This window comes from Bidens hawaiensis, unplaced genomic scaffold (assembly GCF_021521415.1).
Source record: "Bidens hawaiensis isolate Kalapana, Puna unplaced genomic scaffold, B.hawaiensis_p1.1 tig00048384_1, whole genome shotgun sequence".
Classification (NCBI taxonomy): Eukaryota; Viridiplantae; Streptophyta; class Magnoliopsida; order Asterales; family Asteraceae; genus Bidens; species Bidens hawaiensis.
Window position 1 is genome coordinate 49,763 of NW_027498670.1, and position 23,566 is coordinate 73,328.

Sequence of the window (23,566 nt, forward strand, 5' to 3'; positions counted from 1 at the left end):
TTTCTTACAATAAATTAAATTAAAATCCAAATATACATATATAAATATTAAAAATGAATAATGTAAAACAACCCCCGTAATACGGGGGATAAAATCTAGTAATATATATAAACCAAAACCCTAAAATCCTATGTGTCGCAATGTGGTCGCTCCCCCCTTTTATGAAAGCCACCAGATTGCTTAATTTTGAAATGGAGGCCTCTCATTGATTTAACCCAAATTCATGGGTATAGGTCTTACCAAAACCAGATAGCTCTTAAACGGGTTATAACATCTCATTATATTAAAAATTAATCTTACCAATTATTTGATGTGAAAATCTTATAAAATAGGGATATACTAAAATTAATATCTAATTAAAAGAAAATGATATTATTTATAATTAATAAACGATTTTATAGTAATAAACATAAGCGGGCCATGGGTCACCAAATCCAGATAGCTTTTAAACGGGTTATAACATATCATTTATTTATTAATCTCTTTCATCATCAAATCATAAGTATATTATTAACTTTCTTACAATAAAGAAAATTAAAATCCCAAAAATAAATATTAAAAAATAAAAAATGTAAAACAACCATTCTTTAAAGCCATCAGATTGTTTTATTTATCAATGAAGGCTTCTCACGCATTTAATCCGAATTCACGGGTAAAGATCTCATCAAACGCAGATAGCTCTTAAACGGGTTATAACATCTCATTATATTAAAAATTAATCTCACAAAATATTTGATATGAAAATCCAATAAAACATGGATATACTAAAAATTAATATCCTATTTTATTTAAAAAAAAGATATTATTTATAATTAAGAAATAATTTTATAATAAAGAAAATAAATGGGCAATGAGTATCACCAAACCCAGATAGTTTTTAAACCGAATTATAACATATCATCTATTTGTGAAACCATTTTATCATCAAACCTCAAGTATATTAGTTATTAACTTTCTTACAATAAATAAAATTAAAATCCAAATATACATATATATAAATATTGAAAACGAAAATGTAAAACAACCCCCGTAAATACGGAGGATAAAATTTAGTTTCATATATAATCGTATTGTAGAGAGTTGTTAGAGTGAAGAGGCGAGAAGAAACAAGGGCAATAGAGTTTTAGACATCAACTTTTACCTAGTGCTATTGGTCGACATGTTCTTCCTAAATCTAAAGAAGAAGATGAAGTTAAATACCTAGACCTAGACTTACTATGGGCTTATTTTAATAACTTGGCCCACTATGTCAAGCTAATGTTATGTTATTTCCATTTTACAGCTTTTTGTCAGAAAACTGAACTACAAAATGTAATAGCCTTTATACCTTTTTCTAATATCTATTTTATTAATTGTTTTTTTTCATTTATTTTATTGTATAATGAATTTTGATGTTTATTCCTTGTTTACGATGGAATGAAAATTAAGCCCTATATTTATTACTTGCGGTTATTACTTTATATAGGTTTTATAACATTTCCTAGACATGTTTATAGCAGCATTTGTCTTCCTGTGAAGATTTTAAGTGTTGAAAAATAATCCAGTTTTAAAATGTTTTCTTGGTTTTTTGATTGTTGATGATATAACCGGTAAAGGACTTATTGATATAATAAATAAAAGAGGCATGTTTTTCTATTCGTCCCGGGCCTGAAATCTTTTGGGGTTCTCGGGGATGGCCCTGGACATGATGATATTCAAATAATGTTCAAAACATAGCAGAAATAATATACAAATACAATAGAAATGATATTCAGATCCAGCTCACTAAAAACTGACCATCCGATCTTCACAATGGAACATATATTCCAGAACACACGTCTCACAATCCAAATCAAAAGAATAACTTAGCAAAATCAAGTCACATGGTTTTAGCGATAGTTCTAGCAAATAACAAAAAAAAATCCCATGGGGTTATTATCACTGGAACCCGTTTCATTCGCTGGAGCTTCAAATCGCTAAAATTGAAATTACTTTGATTCTCCCACTTCAAGCTCGTCTTCTTACTTCTATGTTTCACCCAAAGAAAGCAGGTATTCTAACGTCACTCTTTATAGTTTTGTAATTGTGCAATGTTTGTTAAAACTGATGCCGTTATTCATCTTCCAAATCAACCAACATCACACCTCCGTAATTGCTTGAACAACTTCACTCTTCTTCTTGGTAATCTTTAGCTTAACCGGAAGCTCCAAAATATCTTGTAATGAATTAAGGCTTACATTGCAAGGCTTTTTAACCCATGCATGGACCGAAGTCCAAACCAATCTAGCTCGCTCACAGTTCACCATCAAATGCTGTGAGCTTTCCAGGAATACCCGAATACCACGCACCTGATATCTCCCACATCAATACCTCTTACAAGTAGCACCATTTTTGTTGGAATACGATCCAACATTAGCCTCCAAATAAAGCAATTCACCTTAACCTGCAGTCATCTCTGTCAATATTGAAAAATAACCACCGACTTCTCGTTATTGTTATTATCGATCTCCCATATCAAGTCTTTGACTAGTAAATGATTCTCCACCTGATCAATCCCCAACCACTTTTGTGATTAAATCCACACAATTATGCAGTTCCCTAACCTCAAGTCCGGTCCTTGGTTGACTTTTCCGTACCCACGCTCAAAATCTCTCCTCGTTCGACTGAATATACCTATCACAGATTAGCACATCTTCTTTGGTTTCTAAAGACAGTAAAGTCGGGAACGACAATTTTTAAGGTTTCTCACAAGCCCACGAGTCAAACCAAAACTGTGTTTTATCACCTTTACCCAATTTGACTTTTAATCTCTTCTTTATATTCATATTAATTGCATATTGAAGTGACCTGCTATGCCATTCCACGTTCAGTTTGGTGCCCATTTCCCAAAGCCCAAACTACAACTTTCATTATAGACATTCAGTTAAATGTTGTATATATTTTATAAAACATATAAGCGAGAAAATATTAAAATAGAAAAAATAGTGATTATTTCAAATGTTAAAACATGCATACTCATAGTGGAAGGCAATAGCAGTTGCAAACTGAATAATAGCTCAAAAAATATTTATGAAGAATGAGTTAAAAAATTTAGACTGAGCTTACCAGCAACCACACAATGATTTATTCATGCTGCAGACAAATGATTAGATCACCAGCTGAACAGGAGATGCGGTGGTATTGGATCATGTTCAATATGAATCTTTAAATCTGGAGAGCTGCGACTGAAGTAATTGAGAACACCATTAAAGGCAGCCAAGGATAGAGGGAACTGGCGTGAAAGCAAAGTCAGAGTTTGCAGGCTCGTGAAAGGACAATTTTGTGTTTTGAGCAATTCGGGGAACTCAGAAAGACCCTTCAAGACGTTAAAGTTTAAAGTAAGAGACTCTGTCCTATAGAGTTGACTGAAGGTGCTTATCCAATCAGTAACCTCTGGTTCCTTGATTGTCTGAAAACATACTGTCTTTAAGGAAACAAGATCTTTTGCAGATAATAAGAACTTAGCCAAGCCTTTATAGGTGAAAGATGAGAGCTTTGGTGCTGTAACCACAAACTTACATGATATATAAAAAAGATTTATAAAGGACAGAGTCTCTAACTTACTTGAATTGATGATGAAAGTCTTAAAATTAAATAACCAACAATCATCCAAGGCAAGAGTTTTTAGATTGGGAAACTGGGAAAACAAATCAATAGACTTACTATCGTCATTCAATCTAAATTTAGCACGGTTTATATTCAAAGTGGTTAGAGCTGGAAAATCCATTGTCAGAGGAGGACTAAGTATGAGATTGAATTTAATGCTCAAGAAGAGTTGTTCAAGATGTTGGGATCTAAATAAAGATGCATCCAGTTCAGCCCGTCTGGTTTTCATATCACCTGAGAATTCAATCTTTAGCATCCGGGTCTTATGAGACATTGCATAGACAATGATCTCTCTGAGAAGCGGAAGGCCAATGAAATTGGATTGGAATGCAATGGTGGAAAGTTCTGCAACGGCATCACGCCTAGATAGAAACTTGTGCACAAAATCTGGAAATTTAGAGCCACTTGCCCGATTGGGAGATCGAATGATCTCGGTGCTTAATTGGGGCTGGGATTTCCAGGTATCTCTCCAGTTTCTTGATAAAACACTAGATTGAATAGCATATCTAGTATCCATGAACGAGAAAATGTGATGAATCAAACCATCCGGCAATCGGCTTAGTCGATCATCATCATTCAACGCTTTGCTAGCCTTACGCCTAATTTTCTTTGATTTTCTCTGCGCCATTTTTAGGGACAAGTGGACAGATCCTAACGGAATTCTTTGTTCACCAAAAGAAGTGACGATAAAGGAATTGAAAGGAAGTGATTTGGAGTGTGTGTACCTTTGTGTTGGATAAAGGAATTGAAAGGAAGTGAATTGGAGCCCCAAATCTGTATAAGCCCTAGTGTTGTGATTTTGGGGCTTCGTATTGTTGATTAGCAGTTTATATGCTTGCGCTTGTAGCTCTAGGTTCATTGAACTTGGACAAATACGGATACCGTCGGAAATGTGCTATTCGGTCGATACTCAATACGCACACTAAGCAGTCAATACATCATCAAATATACGAGGATCGTTAGTTTTTACTTAACTTAATCTGCAAGTATTATTGTACTCATAACTCCTTGAATTAAAACTCAAAACTCCTGTGAATATTATGATGTAATGGACAGAAGATCAAATTTCAAAGAGGTAAGATCACAGTGAAGTCAAGTTTTCAATCAAATGAAGATGAAAGAAAAAAATTCAATTGTGTATACACCTCCAATGTAATTAGCTATTAAAAGGAATCAAGCGATGTTACGGCAAAAATATCAATGTAAATAACAAATAATACAGCTCTGAGTAAAAAGAATCAAAATAATCTGTCATGAATGCAGAGATAGAAATTAAACACAAAGCTACCACAAATGACTATATTCAATCAAACAGAACCCTGTTTATGCATGTTCTCATTGAGGAAATTTCCTAAAATTAACGACTAATGCAACATGAAGAAGATATTTAAAGATCACAACTATCATAGCATGTAAACAGTGACTTCCAATGCAATAAAAGAAAGAAAAACAACAGCTGAGTTTCATTAAAAGAATGCAGCATGAGTTAAAGGAATTTTGACAGCAGCATAAATATCCTGAAATGAGTTGGCAAAGCAGAAAGGACAACTACCATCTAAATCCTGAAGATGTTTATGGATGCCATATTCAGGAATTATACATACCCAATCAAGATTCAGTCTTTTTGTGTGCAAAGTAATGATTTGGGTATGCATAAATTCTTTGATATAAGATCAAAAATCAATCAAGATTCATTCTTTTTTTATGCATGCTTATGCCACCAATTTTAGTTTTCAGTTTTAAGATTCAACTTTTTTCTTGAATTATGATATGGGTATGTATAATTCCAGAAAATGAGATAAAAAACCAATATAGCTTTCAATTGAAGAATCAATTTTCCCTGCCTTTTATAATAAATATCTGATATGCATGTGTACAGTTTTGCATATCATATCCAAATGTTATAAAGCATGAATAACTTGATTTATTCCAAACTGAAAGCTTGATACACAAGATTAAAAGATAATAAGAAGAACAGCTCTTATGGGTATGAAACCCTAGACAAGACAATGGATAATATATTGAAGAAAGAAGACTCTTGCTATTCTGTTGTACTTCTACGATGAAGAGAAGCACTCCATCAAAATTATAGCCGGAGATTGTGGAAGTCCATTGCAGGCAATGCTCCTTCCCAAAATAAAGAGATGCCGCTTGTAATATGACAATGAAGATACAGCAAGGAGAAGCCCACAAAACACAAGTTGGAAGCCAGCCCATGTGCAAAATAAATAAGAGAAAAGCCCATTAATTAAATGAGGACTATAAATTGAAAATATAAATACTTAGATTTTAACACCCCCCTCAATTTGATAGTCCGAACATGTCATACATACATAGATAATTTATTAGTCAAAAAATCATGTTAAGTTGCCAACAAACCTTTGGTAAACACGTCTACCACTTATTCATTGGAGTCAATAGGCATAGCCTTGAGAAGCCCGGGGAAGATTTTTTTGACGGAGAAAGAACAAATCTATCTCAAAGTGTTTAGTTCTATCAATAGGCATCGTTGTTGTCACAGAATAACGAAATGGGAGGAGTAACTTGAATATGGAGCTCCTTCAAGACATTAAACAGCCACACAATTTCACATGTGGCAGCTCATATGGACCTGTATTCGGCCTCAGCTGAGGACCTGAATATGATCTCTTGCTTCTTACTTTTCCAAGAAACAAGTGACTGACCTAACAAAATGCAATAACCACTAATCGACCTTCTAGTTTCAAGACATTTACCCCAGTCAGAATCAGCATAGGCTCGTATATTTAGACCAACCTTTGCTAAGCAGAATACCTTTTCTCGGGGCCTTTTTTAAATAACGAAGTAAGCGAAGGGCAATTTGTAAGTGAGAATTGGTGGGTTTGTGCATAAATTGACTAACGAATTGCACAACATAACAAATATCTAGTCGTGTGAGATAAATAGATTAGTTTTCTGACCAATTTTTGAAAACTTGTAATGTTAGTTAAGAGGGTTTCATCTTGTTTACAAAAATTCATTACAGAATGATGTTGTTCAATGGGTGTATTGATAGGTTTACACCCACTAAGACCAAATTCAACAAGAAGATCAATACAATACTTTCTTTGAGATAAACAAATTCCTTTTTCAGACCTTAGAACTTCTATTCCAAGAAAATATTTTAGTAATCCAAGATCTTTGATTAAAAAGTTTGAGTTTAGCATTTGCTTTACTTTGTTTATTTCAGTTGGGTCATTACAAGTTACTACAATGTCGTCCACATATACAAGTAAAATCACAATTGAGGATTTATAACTTTTAACAAAGAGTGAGTAATCACACATGCTTTGGACAAAACCCCATTTGGTTAAAGTGCCAACGAGTTTCTCATTCCACATTCTAGGAGCCTGTTTTAGACCATATAGAGATTTGTTTAATTTACAGACTTTGGTTTCATGTTGTAGGTCCCGAAATCGGACCTAACAACAATATTCTTGGATCAATCTCTCTAGTGTTAGCGGAAATCACACTATAAGAACCGAGATCTCGGATCTAGTTTGAAGTTATTATTTTCGGCTAAGAGGTAGAGAAGAGAGAAATTTGTAGTTGGTAGGATAAGGATAAGATAATTTTTCAAAAGGTTATGTGTGCATGAGTGTCTAGCACTATTTATAGTGCAAGCCTCATGCACATGTAATATTATCTTGGCCCAAATGGGCTTTGTTTACATGTGGCCTTAGGCCTAAATACATGAGAAATTACAAAGACGATAACATACATACGTAAACAATACAAAAGACTTCAAATATACAAAATAGGGCCTAACACATGTGGGGAAAAATAACCTTCTGGTATAGAAATTGTTAATGTCATGTTGAAAGAGAGGCTAGTTTTTTTCAACAGCAAGGCTAAGCACACACCTAACGGTAACCATTTTAACAACAGGAGAGAATGTTTCATCAAAGTCTACTCCTTCTTTTTGACTATATCCTTTGGCAACAAGTCTAGCCTTAAATCTTTCAATTTCACCTGTAGATTTATATTTGATTTCGTTGACCCATTACAGCTTATTAGTTTTCTACCTTCAGGTAGATCAACAAGGGCCAATGTGTTATTTCGATGTAAAGCCTCCATCTCTTCATTCATGGCATTCACCCACTCAACATCATTTTTGGCTTGAAAGAATTGTTTTGGTTCAACCGATTTGTTTAGGCAAGAAGCAAAACATTTACTTTCAAAGGATAAGTTTGAGTAACATCATTTTTAGCTTGAAAGAATTGTTTTGGTTCAACCGATTTGTATAGGCAAGAAGCAAAGCACTTACTTTCAAAGGATAAGTTTGAGTAGTTTACTACTTTCCATTCCATATTTTACTTTTCTTTCTATGATAAAATCATCTAGTTTTCTTGTTATAGAAGAATTCCTAATAGATCTTCTAACCGGAACACTAGGAATATTAGGACCCTTAGGAGAGTCTGTGCTGTCATCAATAGTTCTAAAACCGCTAGCCTCACTCATACCTTCAGTCGACCATAAAGGCTGCTGTGGATGAGCCTAGCATCAGGGTTTTGAGACTGGGCACAAGGCTGCTGGTCAGTATTAACTACCTCACTAGGATCCCTCTCCCCACCATCCGGTATTTCACTCTTAGAGTTGTTTGACTGATTGGAATCAAATAAATCAAAAAAGTTTAAGGAATTTACCAAAGGGTCAACATTTGTAGAGTTATCATTTAAAAGTTTATTATCTTTAAAAGGAAATATAGTTTCATAGAATTTTAAATCTCTAGAAAAAATTATTTTCTTTTGATCAAGACTCCAAAGTTTTTATCCCTTTTTAAAAGGAGAATACCCTACGAAAACACATTTCTCTACATGATTTCCAAATTTATAAGTGTTATTTAAAATGATGCTAAAACAAAAACAGCCAAACGTTCTAAGGTGATTAAAAGAAGGTTGGAAACCAAACATGAGTTCATACGGTGATTTGCCATTAAGATTTGAAGAGGAGTCCTATTAATTAAATAAGCAGCGGTAAGCACACATTCAGACCAGAAACACGAAGAGGGATACCCTTTTGAAATAAAAGGGTTCTTGCAACATTTAACAAATGCTTATGTTTTCTTTCAACAATTCTGTTATGTTATGTGTGCATGTGGTTTGATAAATAATACCATTATTTCTTATAAAATTAGACATGTGGTTGTTAACAAATTTCGAGCCATTATCTCTTCTAAAAATGTTTATAGTGGTATCAAATTGAGTTTTTATAAGATTAAAAAAGCTTTGAATGTTGTATAAGACCTCTTCTTTATTTTTTAACAGGTAAATCCACACACACCTTGATAAATCATCCACAACAGTTAGAAAAAAACGATACACATCATTACTTTTCACTTTATATGAACCCAAAATATCTAAGTGAACCAGCTCCCCCACATTTGATGATTTATGATCACTTAGTGGGAAGAGTTCTCTATGTTGTTTGGCCTTATGACAAATTTCACAAGGAAAGATTTCATCTAATGTTTTGTTTTTTAATTCATTTTTTAAAACATTTAGAACATGATGAGAAGGGTGTCCTAACCTAGATCGAGTGCCATAAATTTAAAACATCATGACTATTAAAGCACACATTAACAGACTTAGAAGCATCACCACAGAAATATAACCCATCAATTTGACTACCAGTTACTAGAATTTTCATTATGTGCAAATCCTGAAGATAACAAGTATGTTCATCAAATGAGACACTTAATTTATTCTCACTAGCAAGCATATAGACAGACATTAAATTCACATAGTATTCAGGAATAACAAAAACATATGATAAAATGACCTTTTCAGTTAATTTTAAACATCCAATTTTAGTAACTTTAGCACTGGTTCCATTTGGATGTCTAACAGAGATATTAAAATCAGATACATCAATAAGATCTATTAGACCTTTCTCAGAATTAACTATATGTTAGTTTTCCCCAGAATCAACAACCCACCCAGAGAAAATATTAGACGGGCAGCACGCAAATTCAAAAACATATTTAGTGAAAACATTAGAATTAAAAAAACCAATGGAGTTACCTCCAAAGTTTGTATATTGAGGACCTTCATTGTTCTTATCCTTTGCAGCCCCAAAAGTTGAGTTATCTGATTGGATGTGAGAGTAGGGGTAGGGGAACAACTAGCAAACATATCATATCAGGTAAGGATTTGTTTGACATATTAACACGATTACCTTGATTATTTTCTTGCCCAGACTTAGGTTTATACCCCTAAGGATACTCGACAAGTTCATAACACCTATCTATAGTGAGGCCAGTCACGACAGTGGGTGCATTTAAGGTTTGGACTAGGCCCTTTGTTAAACTTCTTTTTATTATCGGTAAAATTATTAAATTTTGACAAAAAACCAACATTTACACCTTTGGTGGGGTTATTGCCAGTTCTATGTGATTCTTCTTAAGAAATGATTGAAAAAGCAGTTCTGATCGTGGGAAGCAGATCACGCGTTAAAAGACCAGTTCTTGAACACGTTGATAAATGTCATTAAGACCCATTACAAACTGCATTAATTTTATTAATTGAGTAAAGTCATTGAATTATTTTGAGGCCTTACCCGTACATGATGGTAATTGCACCATAGCATCAAACTGCTTCCACATTGTATTTGGTTTGTTATAGTAATCGGAAACAGAAGTTCCATTTTGAGCCATGGAATTAAGTTTTTCATACAAGCTAAACACCACGGACCCATCAACTTTATCATACGTTTCCTTTAAATCATCCCAAACTTCAGAAGCAAGTTTGGAATATATTTGACCCATATAATTCTTCACACACAGAATTAAGAATCCAAGTCAAGACAAACGAATTACACCTTTCCCATTGTGAAGCCAAAATTTCATTTTCAGTGGGTTTTTTACAAGACCCATTAATAAAACCGATTTTGTTTTTTGCTTTCAAAGCTAATCAAAAAGAGTTTGCCCAAACAGTGTAATTTTCAGTGCCTTTTAACTTTATATTCACAACAGTCAAACAACTTGAGTCACTAGCATGGAGAAACAAAGGATCACTAGCATCAAGTTTGCTAATTAGAGTTTCGGAAGTTCCATGAAGAATAATTAAAGAAAGAAAATAATAATAATAATAATAACAACAACAACAACAAAATGAAACTTGAGTCGCTAATAGAATAACAAGCTCAATTTATGCACGAAGATGAAGCAAAAAGCACACAACTAATATGTCTAATGCCTAGCAACAATAATTTGTGAGACAAGAAAATAAAGTAGAGACAAGTTAGGGTATTCCAACAATGGGTGAGTGTTAGTAACCTTCACTTAGAGTTACCCAACAACTTACAAGCAAGAAAAAAAGTCAAGTATTCCGGTCTTCAGCAATACAACCAGTCACTTTAATCTTAAAGACAAGCACATGTGAGGTTGAACAACAGTTGCATAAAATTATTGACCTATTGCAATTTATACAAACAAATTGCTCACTAGACTTTGAAAAAAGGATTTGTGACTTTTTTATTACTATTTTCAATCACTAAAACAATTTAATTGCAACAATCAATTTGATTTAAAAAAATAAATCAGTAGCCTTGCAAAGGGGTGGTTCTTTGACAATTTTTCCCTTTTAATCTTTTTATTTAATAGAAATCAACCACCGATCAATAGTAGCAGAGACCGAATTCAATACAATAGGCAATATTTAATTGTATGGTTACCTAGATGTGATCGGGTAAAAAACAATTAGCAGTAAAAATGATAACGAAATAAAAAGCTCTAACAGATACGAATCAGAAGATAAAAATTATAAAACCCGGTTACAAGAATGGTAGAAACAGTAATGAACAACTTACAGATATGAATCTGAATAACGATTACCATATTTCGGTGGCGGAAGACGCATAAAGCAAGTCTAGAATTTGATTTTTGCCAGACTTCGACTACGGCAGAAATCGAATAGAACTTAAACCAGAAACGATTAGGTGGCTCTTGATACCATGTTATAAAACATGAATAACTTGATTTATTCCAAACTGAAAGATTGATACACAGGAATAAAAGATAATAAGAAGAACAGCTCTTATGGGTATGAAACCCTAGACAAGACAATAGATATTATATTGAAGAAAGAAGACTCTTGCTATTCTGTTGTACTTCTACGATGAAGAGAAACACTCCATTTATAAGAAGGCAGTAAGGTATTCGTCCATAATTATAGCCAGAGATTGTGGAAGTCCATTGCAGGCAACGCTCCTTTCAAAAATAGAGAGATGCCGCTTGTAATATGACAGTGAAGATACAGCAAGGAGAAGCCCACAAAACACAAGTTGGAAGCCAGCCCATAGGCAAAATAAATAAGAGAAAAACCCATTAATTAAATGAGGATTATTAATTGAAAATATAAATACTTAGATTTTAACACCAAATACCATCAAGATTCAGTTATTTGGTAGCAGCGTTATTGGATAGTTTCCCTACAGCAAGAACAGTATAACAAATAATAGACATAATGGAAAGACTAATTTAAGGAGCCACCATCATACCGTGGCGTTGGCAGTGGCTCATAAGGATCACAAGGTGAAAGTGAAAGCAGTTACAGCTATATGTAACTACGTCATGATCACGGTATTAGCTTCCAAGCTGCTGAACTAATATACATTATAGTACCATCTTGGCCTTTGAGTGCCTCTGTTTCTAGGTTCAGCAAGTTATCCGGTCATAAATATATAAAGCCATCTAAGAACACATAATAAAATTATTTGTTTAATAAAATAACTAACAAACAAATTCTCTAAGATAGAGATCACATCATTGATCTTTTGTGTGTATATCAGCAGTGGCTGCAATTTAACTTCTTCACCACAGCTACAAGATCCATTCTTGAACAAATGAAACTGATTTGCATCTCTAACAAAAACTCCCTTTGAACAATTTTCGATATGTCACCTTATGAAAATCCTCACAAACCTACAAATATTTCATTGCTTGATGCGAAATATATTAATATGATCATATAATTGACTAAAAATATTATTGTGCCCACCCTAAAATTTCATTTTCCTTATTGTACAATTCTGCAACAGCAAGCACCTTGTGAGCCTCCCCTGTCCGATTATGAAACTAAATATTCAAATCATACTGAGCCTTGTTGTACAATTCTGATTGTACAATTCAGGCTCAATATTCAACCCAGGCTCAGTATGATTTGGATAAATGTTGTCGGCCAACATGAATGAAGTATCCGAATCAGAATCAGAAGCTTCTTCAACAGTTACCATGTCGGTTGTATCTGCTGGTTGAAGAATGGAACCACCCACAACAGGTTGAGGCACTGCATGCAATACATTCCTATTTGACGGACCATCAGATAAATAACATCACCCAAACTGTTTAAAATGGCATGCATTAACACTGCCTGAGATGTGGTAGGAACAGTAGCAGCTGCAACAAGAGGGCTAGAGATGCCACGAAACTGACTGAACAAACCATCATAAAAATGACAATATATAGAGATTTATCAGGCTCGTGGGCCTGATACTAATAAACCTTAAATAATATAATACTATTGCTTCTGATGCAATTTTAGAAGCGAATAATGGCTCAAGTAATTCATGATAATCAAAGACGATAATTCAAACCAAAAGTCCTAAGAATAATGTTCAATGCCAAACTTAATCAAAAACTAAGAAACCAAACAACCATGGATCCCTATTTATACTAAACAAGGAAAAAGATAAACTAAAAAACGAGATAAACATAAAATACTAAAAGATCAAAAATCAGAATTCAAACAAAGAGATAATTGTATAAAAAGGTTTTCTCCCAAAAGTTTCAGTTTATGTGCAAGCCAACATAAAAACTAATAATCACCTTGAATGGTCACATATAAAGCATTAAAAAGTCATATGATAAAGAACATGTCAGAACTATCTAAACACAAACACAACACTTTGAAAATAAAAATACTTACAATATAGAACATGAGAATGTTTTATATAGCTTACAGAAACATCGGGAGAACTACCATGTTCATTTTACCTAGATGAACTGATACAATTGTTCAAGTACTACATGCAACTAGTGAAACCCCATATGTTTGAAGTTATTAAAACACCAATTTTGCAAGCATTCCCTCATTTAATTATACTATCTTTGTTATCAACAATTATAATCTGCATTGCAACTATGTTGGCCTTAATTGTTTGATCAAGTTTGATAAAATGTTGCGGGGCAATTTTGTAATTAGTACAAAGTATAGTTTAGGGTGCTTTATGCAACATTTGTAAGTTAGGGGATGTAAATATTAGGCGGTTATTGGCGGTTATAAAGTTAGCTATATAACTACCAGGTAGTTAACCACCGTGGTAGTTATAGCCACCATAGGTGGTTAATTAATCGTCATGATGATGCCTATAAATAGATGTTCGATGTAAATGTCAGGTAACAACGTTGTTCATATAATAAAGATCATGTCTTGTTCGATCAATACAGTTTGTCTTTCGGGTTACTCCCTTGTTGCAGTTGTTGTTCTTCTTTGTTATGTTCTTGATTGTCGATTGAATCATGATCTCCTAGGTCCTACATCAGAGCCACATGGTTTTATGAAGTTTCCCGTATGTCAAGCGGTGCAAATTCTGGTGGAGTAAGAAAGTCGACAGGGCCGAAATTCAGTGGTAGACCGAAAGGGTTTCAACTAGAGGATGTTTTGGTTGATAGTTACAAGGGATCATCCAGGGGTGAACCGGGCATGGCAGAGGAAGAGGTCGCGAGGAAAGGCAAGGGTGTTGCCTATGCCGCAGAAGAAAAGCCATTAGGGTTCAAAGGTGGAAGATCAGTTGCCAGAATGCTTATTTTGGGAAAAGTTGAAAGAGGTTCAAAGATCAAGATCATTGTATTCGATCATCAATCAAGAATTCAGTGGCGGATACTGGGGTTCTTGAGGAACCGAAAACCGAGTGGCGAGGTTCGCTGCGTACATCAAACAATTTTTGTGTTAGAGCAAAACAATAAAGAAGAATAGGATGGTTGTGATAGTTCGGTGGCGGTTATAATTGGTTCAAGGTTTAATGAGTCCGGTGTGACTTGTTGTGGCGACTGCGATGTGCTGGAGAAAAAGATGCAACAGTAGTGGGCACGATGGTGGTTCGTTCGTTGGAACTGAATCAGAGTAGGCAGTGGTCATCGATGGCGGTTAGGAAACGAAAACGGTGTGGCAACATCAAAAGCGGCAGGAGGCTGCATGTATTGATGCGTAGGGGATGTGTTTGGATTAAGGTTTGGGAAAGAATTGTTGGTGGTTGGAATCCTAGTGTTTTGTCCTAATCACGCAAGAGGAGTCCAAAACGCTGTTTGAATCCAAAGGCATTAAAAACACAGGAAGACAATGGTTCGGGGGTGACCGAGTAGCGTTCAGTCATTGAATCAATGGTAGTAGCACTTCCACATGCAATCTAACTGGAGAGAACCGAAGTTCGGCATGAGGCTGAAGAGTCCGATCAGAAAGCGTTTTGGTCGAGGGGTTGTGTTCGCAAAGAAAGTGAAGAGTGAGAAGGTTGGCCATTTACAGAACCATTAAGATGCGAGAAAATACAAGACAAGATGGATCAAGACCAAGCGAAGAAGACTCAAACTTGGATCAACAATTAGGGGGGTGAATGTTGGCATCAAGTTTGATAAAATGTTATTTGACAATTTTATAATTAGTATAAATTATAATTTAGGGAGCTTTATGCAACATTTGTTTGGTAAGGGGTCTTGATGTAAATATTAGGCGGTTATAAAGTTAGTTATATAACTACCTGGTAGTTATATAACCACCGTGGTAGTTATAACCGCCAGAGATGGTTAATTAACCACCATGATGATGCCCATAAATAGATTGTAGCATCTTGGATTTTTCGTGTTCGTATTCGTTTATGTTTAAACCGATTCGGGAATGTAATTCGGATATGTAGAACTATTTAAAACTTGTATTTATTGGTATTTAACTTGGTTTTTTAACTTATTTTATAATTTCGTAACTTTCAATCATGCCAAATAGTCCTTAGAAACTCTTAAAATCGCTTAAAATGCTTAAAAATGCATTTTTGGGAACTACAGGGACTAATTTTGTCAATTCTTTCCTATTTTCGATTAAATTAACGAAACTTAAACTTCAATAAATGTTATTGCAGATCCCAAGTCATTTTCTTGTGGTCCAAGCCAAATTATTTTAGTTGTTGTACCCGATTTCTCATTAATAGCTTATTTCGTTTCCTAATCGAGTGGATTACTTCATAAACAAGTTATAATTCATTATACTTAATCAAAACACATCTCTAAACCCTAAAAACTACTGAAAACACCAGCCACCATCCCCTAATCTCGAAATCCACCTTCTCCTTTATCAATTTCATAAAGAGTGTTCAAGTTCTTTCATCTATAGTTTGACTTTGATGTTCAAGACCACTTTTACCTTGATTATCTCTTGTTCAATTCATCGTTTGGGTAAGTTTTCTTCATGAAAAATGTTGGTTTTTATATAACTAATAAAAGCCCTCAATTAATTTTATTGATTGATGGGGTTTTGTCGGTCAATTGCTTTCCGACCTATTTAAGGGCATAAAAGTCAATTTTAATGATTTTTTAATTACTCTATCTTCCGACTAGAATTAGCTTTCGGTTCAGAAGACTTTTATTTTTATTTCAAATTTTTGAGTGTACTGACCAAAACCCGACTTCTGACTCGTTGTTTGGATTCTGGTTAGTACCAGCTCGCTTATTTACTAAAAAAATCTCATAACCAGAGTTCTAGATATCCATTTGAAATGATTCTAGCGGCTATGTTCTTGGTTTTGACTCTATTTTGTATAAGTATCAGGTCTATTTGGATCAGAAAACTTGTCACATTAACTTTGCTTGTTTATTCTATCCCACGGTTTATTTGCTTAATCGTCAAGGTGAGAAGTCATTCCCCACATTTTACAACTTTTAAACGTTTTTGGGACACTTACGTACTTATCAGTATTTACACATTATATATTATTCGCACTAGCAAACTGTGAGTGTTGTGTGTTATCAGTTTAATGCTAATTGTTTACTTAATCGCATTCGGAGAGATCCATCATAATCATATTATAGTATGATTATACGCCGTCTTAGTAACCAAAGCCCAATTCACATGGGGATGGTCAACCGACACCCACATTTTTATATGCTAGTCATAGTAAGCAATGCCCGATTCGCAAGGAAACGGTCAACTGACACAACTATTTGCTTATGGTTTGATTGATTTATATTCACAATATCAGTTTTGCTTATTTTACTTATACATTATTATTAGTGTCAAAATTGGTGACTTTTCTCATTCAACCTCGTGCTGACAAATGTATATTATTTTGTACGCATTTGCTGGTTAACATTTGGTTGAAGCTAAGATGAGAAACACTTAGAGAGACCTTAGTTAATGAAATAAAAGAATACGTGTGTACTATTTTTATTTTGGTAATTTGTTAAACTTTGTGTACTTGATTAAAATTTTTTAATAAATAAATAATTAGATATTGTCATATTTAATTGTATGATTGTACCTTGTGAGCTGTGAACCAACAGTTCGCGCCCCAGCATCTCCGCCTTAGGTTGGGGTGTGACATAGATGTTCGATGTAAGTGTCATGTAACAACGTTGTTCATATAATAAAGATCGTTTCTTGTTCGATCAATAAAGTTTGTGTTTCGGGTTACTCCCTTGTTGTTGTTGTTCTTCTTCTTTGTTATGTTCTTGATTGTTGGTTGAATCATGATCTCCTGGGTCCTACAAACTCTGTTCTTTCTAACAGATCTGCACTATCTATTAATGTTGTTGCCTTCTTGGTCTCGTCTTTTGTCCATAAAAATTTTCATTCCCCCCTTTACTATTATTTAATTTTCTGAACTACTTCAATTTGACCATGTTAGTCAACTGGAAGGATAAAGTCACATAAATCAGGCTCGTCTCACAGCAGCTGTGAAAACCAGGCACATTCGCTATCATTGACCAACACATGCGCCTAATATGACAGAGAGAGCGAATAAGGGCAATGAATATTTGTGTGATATTCTTCTTCTTCTTCTTCTTCGTCTTCTTCTTCTTCTTCCCATATGCCTCTCTGTAATCTGATCTTCCCATCTACCTTTCTACCTTTCTGAATTGTTCTTCTTGTCTACTTGAACTATCAATTATAATCCTATCTTATATTTGTTGGGTTTAATGTTGATGGGTTCTTTGACGGGTTACCAGAAACGGGTCACGGGTCCTTCGATGGGTCATAACAGTTTGCACGTTAAAGTTTTGGTCAAGAGGTGGACCGAGTATTGTGGAAGTGTGTGTGTAAAGCAAGCTGCATGTGGAGTTGTGGACCGTATTAGTAGGACTAGGTTGTTTATTTGCTTTCTATTTAAGTGCATGCACTTAGGTTTTTTGGATAAAATGAATCAAGTTGCATTCCAAATATTATTCTTCTTTCTTTTCTAAAACTTACGTACAAAACTCTTGAATTGTTATTGTGATTTAATTGGAGCCTGAACCAACATTTCGTATCAGAGCGCGCAGTTGAGAAACGAGGGCTGGTTTGAGAGTTGACTTTTGAAGATGGGGAGTAGTCCCTATAAATTGCACGGATGCAAAGAGAAATAGAGATCATTGTTGAATAGTAGAAAGAAAGAGAAGATAAAGTAGTAGTTGGCACTTGGCAGAAGAGAAGTGGGTTTTTGTGGCGGTGATTACCATGCGTCAACATATAGAAAGAAGAGGATGTTCTGTGTGAGCCGTAGAGGAAGTAAGAAGATGATCTGAGTGATCATGTAAGGGTTCTGAGTGAGCTTGAAGTGATAAGGAAGAATTAATCTGTGTGATTGGGTCAGTGTGATGCCGATTGAAATCGAGTACTTGTGTGAGTCGAAGGAACAGTTGTGTGCATATCGATGTGCGAAGCATCGAAGACTTAAGTGGTTATGTGCAAGTCGAGCAAGAGGAGATGCAACAAGAAGCAAGATTCTTTGTGAATCGAAAAGCAAGTGAGAAGCGGAGATCAATGAAGATCTGTTTGGTGTGAATAAAATTATGTGTGAATAGAAGATAAGTAGAATCTGTGTGATTCGATGATCTGTGTGAAGCCTTTCAACAAGAGAGAAAGGTTCTAGGTAAGCAAAGGTTCTTGTGAATCAATTGAGAAGAAAAAAGGAAAAGTGGAAACAAATTTGTGTGATGATTGTAAGGGCTATTTACCATTACACCACCTTTTGCAAAACGCCCTATTACTGACTGCCATGTGTCTCCAAACGCCCCTATGTAGAGAGTTTTGATTACACATGGTCTTATTAGAAAATCACATACCTAGCTTTTCTTCACATGAGGATGATTAATTCATCTTAGCTCTTTGATTTCCATATTTACTTTTATTAAAAACTTTCAATCATCAAGAGAGAAAGGTCCTTGATATCTTCTTCCCTTCATTTTTCTCTAGGAAGTTGCCTTTGTTGATGCCTTGAAAAGGCAAGTGATTTGCGAGTTACAAGGTTCATCCCATGTTTTATGCTTAAACACCTATAGTCCCTCATAAATCATCGAAATGAATCTTCGGTTTAAAGTTTAATAAACTGATATGAGAGAGAACTAAACCTTACCGCAGCTGGTTAACAATTTCCGGAAACATCCTTAGTTCTGGTAAGTTTTTTCATTATTGACTGGTTTGATTTGGATTTAAAATCAACATAAGGATTGTATGACAATTCTAACGAGCGCTTTGTTTCCAGTTAGGTTAAGTAGGATCCTTTTAACTGTATTCCTCTATGTGGTTTCAGAAGCTAAATTGAGTCGATCTCTCTGTTGATGTGAGGAAATCAGTTGAGGTAAGTGTGTTTTCATTTTAGACTCAGAATTGCTAATCTTGTTCTGAAGCTATGAGCCTATGATCTTATTGCAGATTTCACATTCAGTTGTAAATTACTCATATCATTTCTTCAGCATTCCAATGTTTTGTGTTTCTAAGATTGTTGTTAATGTTGCAGTGATACCTACTTGTATCATATATGGATGACCACAGATGTAACCTAACTGACACAACTGCAAAATCTTTTATTATTATTATTATTAATTGATTTCTGTGACTTCACACTTCCAAATTCCAATTAGCTGTAATGTGGTCAAATTGCACATTTATATAGAAACAAGTAGTTCAGAACATTAGAAACCTCGGACCATCATATATCTTTTTAATGCTTTATATGTGACCAACTGACCATTCATCATAAACTGAAACATTCATCATATATTCAACCCTCTGCTCTAATTTTTGCAAGTTTGATTTCTATTAGCTTGATCAATCTGGCAACAGATATGATTCATATTAAGCATACATAAATAATTTCAGAATTTAAATGTTAGAGTGTCAAGCCCAGAGGGCTTGTTTAAGCCCATACAAGGCTTTTGTTAGCTTATAGACCTTACCATCTTCTCCTTTAACTTCATATCGCTGTGGCTGTTCAGCATAAATCTTTTCCTGTAATGCTCCATTCAGAAACGCTGACTTCGCATCTAGTTGATGCACTATCCAACCGGTGTGTGCTGCAATCACCAAAAACAATTGAATTGTTTCAAATTTTGCTATGGGGGCAAATGTATCTTGTGCTTTGTGTTTCTGTTCTGTCTTGTTAATTGATTCCAGGCCTTAGAGCATACAGGTACGGTTGGGATGCATAATAATGAACATGTATTAGCACCAATCCAAATTTTCATAAGTGTAACACATGTTTGCTTATACTTAGGCACACAAATGATTGTCAAATTGCAGGGCATACCCCTTCCTCGTTAGTTGTCGCACACTAATTTAGATTATATCTTAGTTGTGGGGGGCATAGTAAACATCAGATAAGAATTTATGATCCACATTGCGGTGCGCGCATATAATGTATATACGTGTGAACCCTCGGATGGACAAAAGTGAAATTGCACTAATTTTGACGTTATTTACTAATCTCGTGAAAATAACGTTAAAAGTGGCGGAAGGTTAATCAGGCATCATGTGGTGGCGTTGATAGCTGAAAGACAGGGGTACATGCACCAATCGGTCGGTGTGTCGATGGTTGAGTGTTATGTGCCTTGTGTCCAAGGCTTGATGCAAAACTACTATCGAGCCGGGGGTCTCACCGGAAGCAGCCTCTCTATTCCTATGGGGTAGAGGTAAGGCTGTCTATATGTTACCCCTCCTCCATAGCTTTGCTATTAGTGGGATATACTGAGTACGATGATGATGATGATGATGATGATGATGGATTCATTCAATCTTCACAACACCTTCACCTTCATGCTTTTTAGTTAATAGACTATTAATTCTCTCTTCATGAGATTGCAATGTTGCCATCACCTTCATAGGAGAAAGATTGGACAGATCATTAGCAACCTCAATCAAGACGCATTAACAATTATCTCTTGAAAAGAAGCAAGACTTAGCTGTAACATCCCGAAATTTCCAAAATGATATTAATTATATTACTTAATAATAGAGGGAAAGTTTACTCGGGTTATCGGGAAATAAATAAATAAAGTAGGAGTTGGTATGGGTCAGGCTAGTGTTGGGTAATGGATATGGGTTATGGACTTGGGTTATGAAAGAAGGAAGGAGAGTCCATGGGCCTAAGCCAATGATCCCTAAATATAAATACCATTAATCACCATTTAATCCTCATTCTCACATATTCCATACACCACCAAAACACACAACACCATCTTATAACCCGAACCAAGATCCGAAGGCGAAAACCCGAGCTTGTTGGTGCTGGAACGTCGTGACGGACCAAAACAACATCAAGGCTTAACCGTGTTCGTAGTTCGACTCGTTCAAGGTACGTTTATAGTTAGAAATCGTTCGTATAGGTTCGGTTTGATTTGAGAAATGATAGATCTGAGTTTGTATGGTAAAAACGAATCCAACAAAGCTAAACTTACTGAAAATGGTTATGATTTGATGGGTTAATCGATTGATAAAAAGAACCCGTAACCTATATGCCTAAATCGCGCCCTTTAAACATCGATGTTAGGCCGATTTGATGGTTGGGGTTTGTAGGCGCTGGTCAGACGATTCCGTGGATACCTAAATCGAGTTATTTGGTTAAGAAACGAAGGATTTAAGAGCGAACAGTACCTGCAGCTGATGAACTTCGCCTGCAAGCTAAGTTCGCCTGATGAACTTTGCCTGCAGGCTAAGTTCGCCTGATGACAACTTCGCTTAAAGCCAAGTTCGCCTGATGACAACTTCGCTTAAAGCCAAGTTCGCCTGATGCGCCTGATGACAACTTCGCTTAAAGCCAAGTTCGCCTGATGACAACTTCGCCTAAAGCTAAGTTCGCCTGATGACAACTTCGCCTGCAAGCTAAGTTCGCCTAAGGTTTAACTTCGCCTAAAGCTAAGTTCGCCTAAGGTTTAACTTTGCCTAAAGTCAAGTTCGATTAGAAAATAAATTAAAAGCGATAAGTAAAAGTAAGCTAATGCTAGGCCACCAGATTAGATCAGGCGAGTATTGATACGTGTAACTTATACAGTCAGCCGAGCTCAGTTAAAGAAGGGATTTACAACTATCAGAGGAAGGAGCAGAGTTCAGGTGAGTTTCTAGCCCCATTTCCTTGTTATGTTTTCGGGGCTGTGTGCATACTCGATGTGAAGTGTGAATACACTTACCTTAAGTGGTAAGTGTATGCTATAGATGTTATACGAGGTATATATTTTATAATGCTTGTCGGTACGTGAACGATCTTCGGATATTGCACGTATCGCCAAGGATAGTAAATTCCAAGTGGTTGATAGTGTGTATGAATGTTATGATGTGACTTGTTTATTACGTAAATACCGAACTGATACGAAGTGTGATATAGGCAGGTAGAGGTAGAGTGTGTTAGAAGTGGCAAGAGTCTAGTAAGGGTGTTAGTGGCATAACGTGAGCTCGTGATAGGGAAAGCCTGTACGTGCCATCGTTATTATGTGTGTATGATTCTTGATGTGACTTGCTTATTATGTAAATGATATGAAGCGTGTTGTAGACAAGTAGAGGTAGAGCGTGTTAGAAGTGGCAAGAGTCTAGTAAGAGTGTTAGTGGCATAACGATAGTACGTGGTAGGGTAAGCCTATACGTGCCTTCGTTATTAAAGTGGCAAAGTGGCATAACGTTTTACGTTATTAAAGTGGCAAAGTGGCATAACGTTATACGTTATTAAAGCGGCAAAGTGGCATAACGTTATACGTTATTAAAGTGGCAAAGTGGCAAGGTGGTAGGTGTAAATAAGAGGCTAAGTGGTAAGGTAAGCAGGTTTGATAGTGGACTACGTGTCTTCGGATACGTATATGATGCATGTAGTGGTTGTATGATAAGTTGCTTGATTAACTAGAACTCACTCAGCGTAGCTGACTTTTAGTATGCACGCAGGTGAGCTGATTATAGAGTTAGCATGAGGATGGCACATGGCATGGATTGAACGGCTGGCATCTGAAGAAAGAAGAAAAGATGTTTTAAATATAAAGTTTTGTGTTATGGTATCAAAGAAAAGATTTAATGTTTTGTAACAAATGATTGATGTTTTATATTCCGCGAAAAGTTTTAATTAACTCTGATTGCAAGAACTGTGTTTATGAGTAAGTCCGACGCTAAAGTAGGGCTACCGGTTCGGGGCCTTACATTAGCAATCCTTGCGACTCGGTAATCTTCAGCTCATTAACCATTGTATTTTGAATCAATTTTATTTTTAACAATCTCAAAGCATTATATATTCATTTTTATTCACAAGTTGAAGTTTTTTGACATGGCATTCAGTAATTGTAGCATATACCAAAAAATCTTCACGGTGTGTGAGGATGGTGGTTGCCCTTCTACTTTGCCAAATCATTTCAGGATATTTATATTGCCGTTGTCAAAATTCTCTTTGAAGCATGCTCTGCATTTTGTTAATGAAATTTAGGTAATTC

At 35.3% G+C, this 23,566-nt stretch overlaps 1 protein-coding gene across 1 annotated transcript; it reads right to left on the minus strand.

Annotated features, from left to right (window-relative positions):
* Positions 1–3,130: 3,130 nt before the first annotated feature.
* LOC143597505 (F-box protein At5g03100-like) lies at positions 3,131–4,252 on the minus strand. Its single transcript, XM_077075991.1, has 2 exons — positions 3,682–4,252; positions 3,131–3,519 (listed from the first exon to the last, which is right to left on the minus strand). The coding sequence occupies exons 1-2, from the start codon at positions 4,250–4,252 to the stop codon at positions 3,131–3,133; spliced, it is 960 nt and encodes a 319-aa protein (XP_076932106.1).
* Positions 4,253–23,566: the final 19,314 nt, after the last annotated feature.

What these genes read in the sequence shown, in the direction of transcription:
- LOC143597505 (XM_077075991.1), bottom strand. Translation starts at nt 4,252, where the DNA reads ATGGCGCAGAGAAAATCAAAGAAAATTAGGCGTAAGGCTAGCAAAGCG. An exon ending in ATTTAGATTGAATGACGATA is followed by an intron (nt 3,520 to 3,681) that starts GTAAGTCTATTG and finishes TTGTGGTTACAG; the next exon opens with CACCAAAGCTCTCATCTTTC.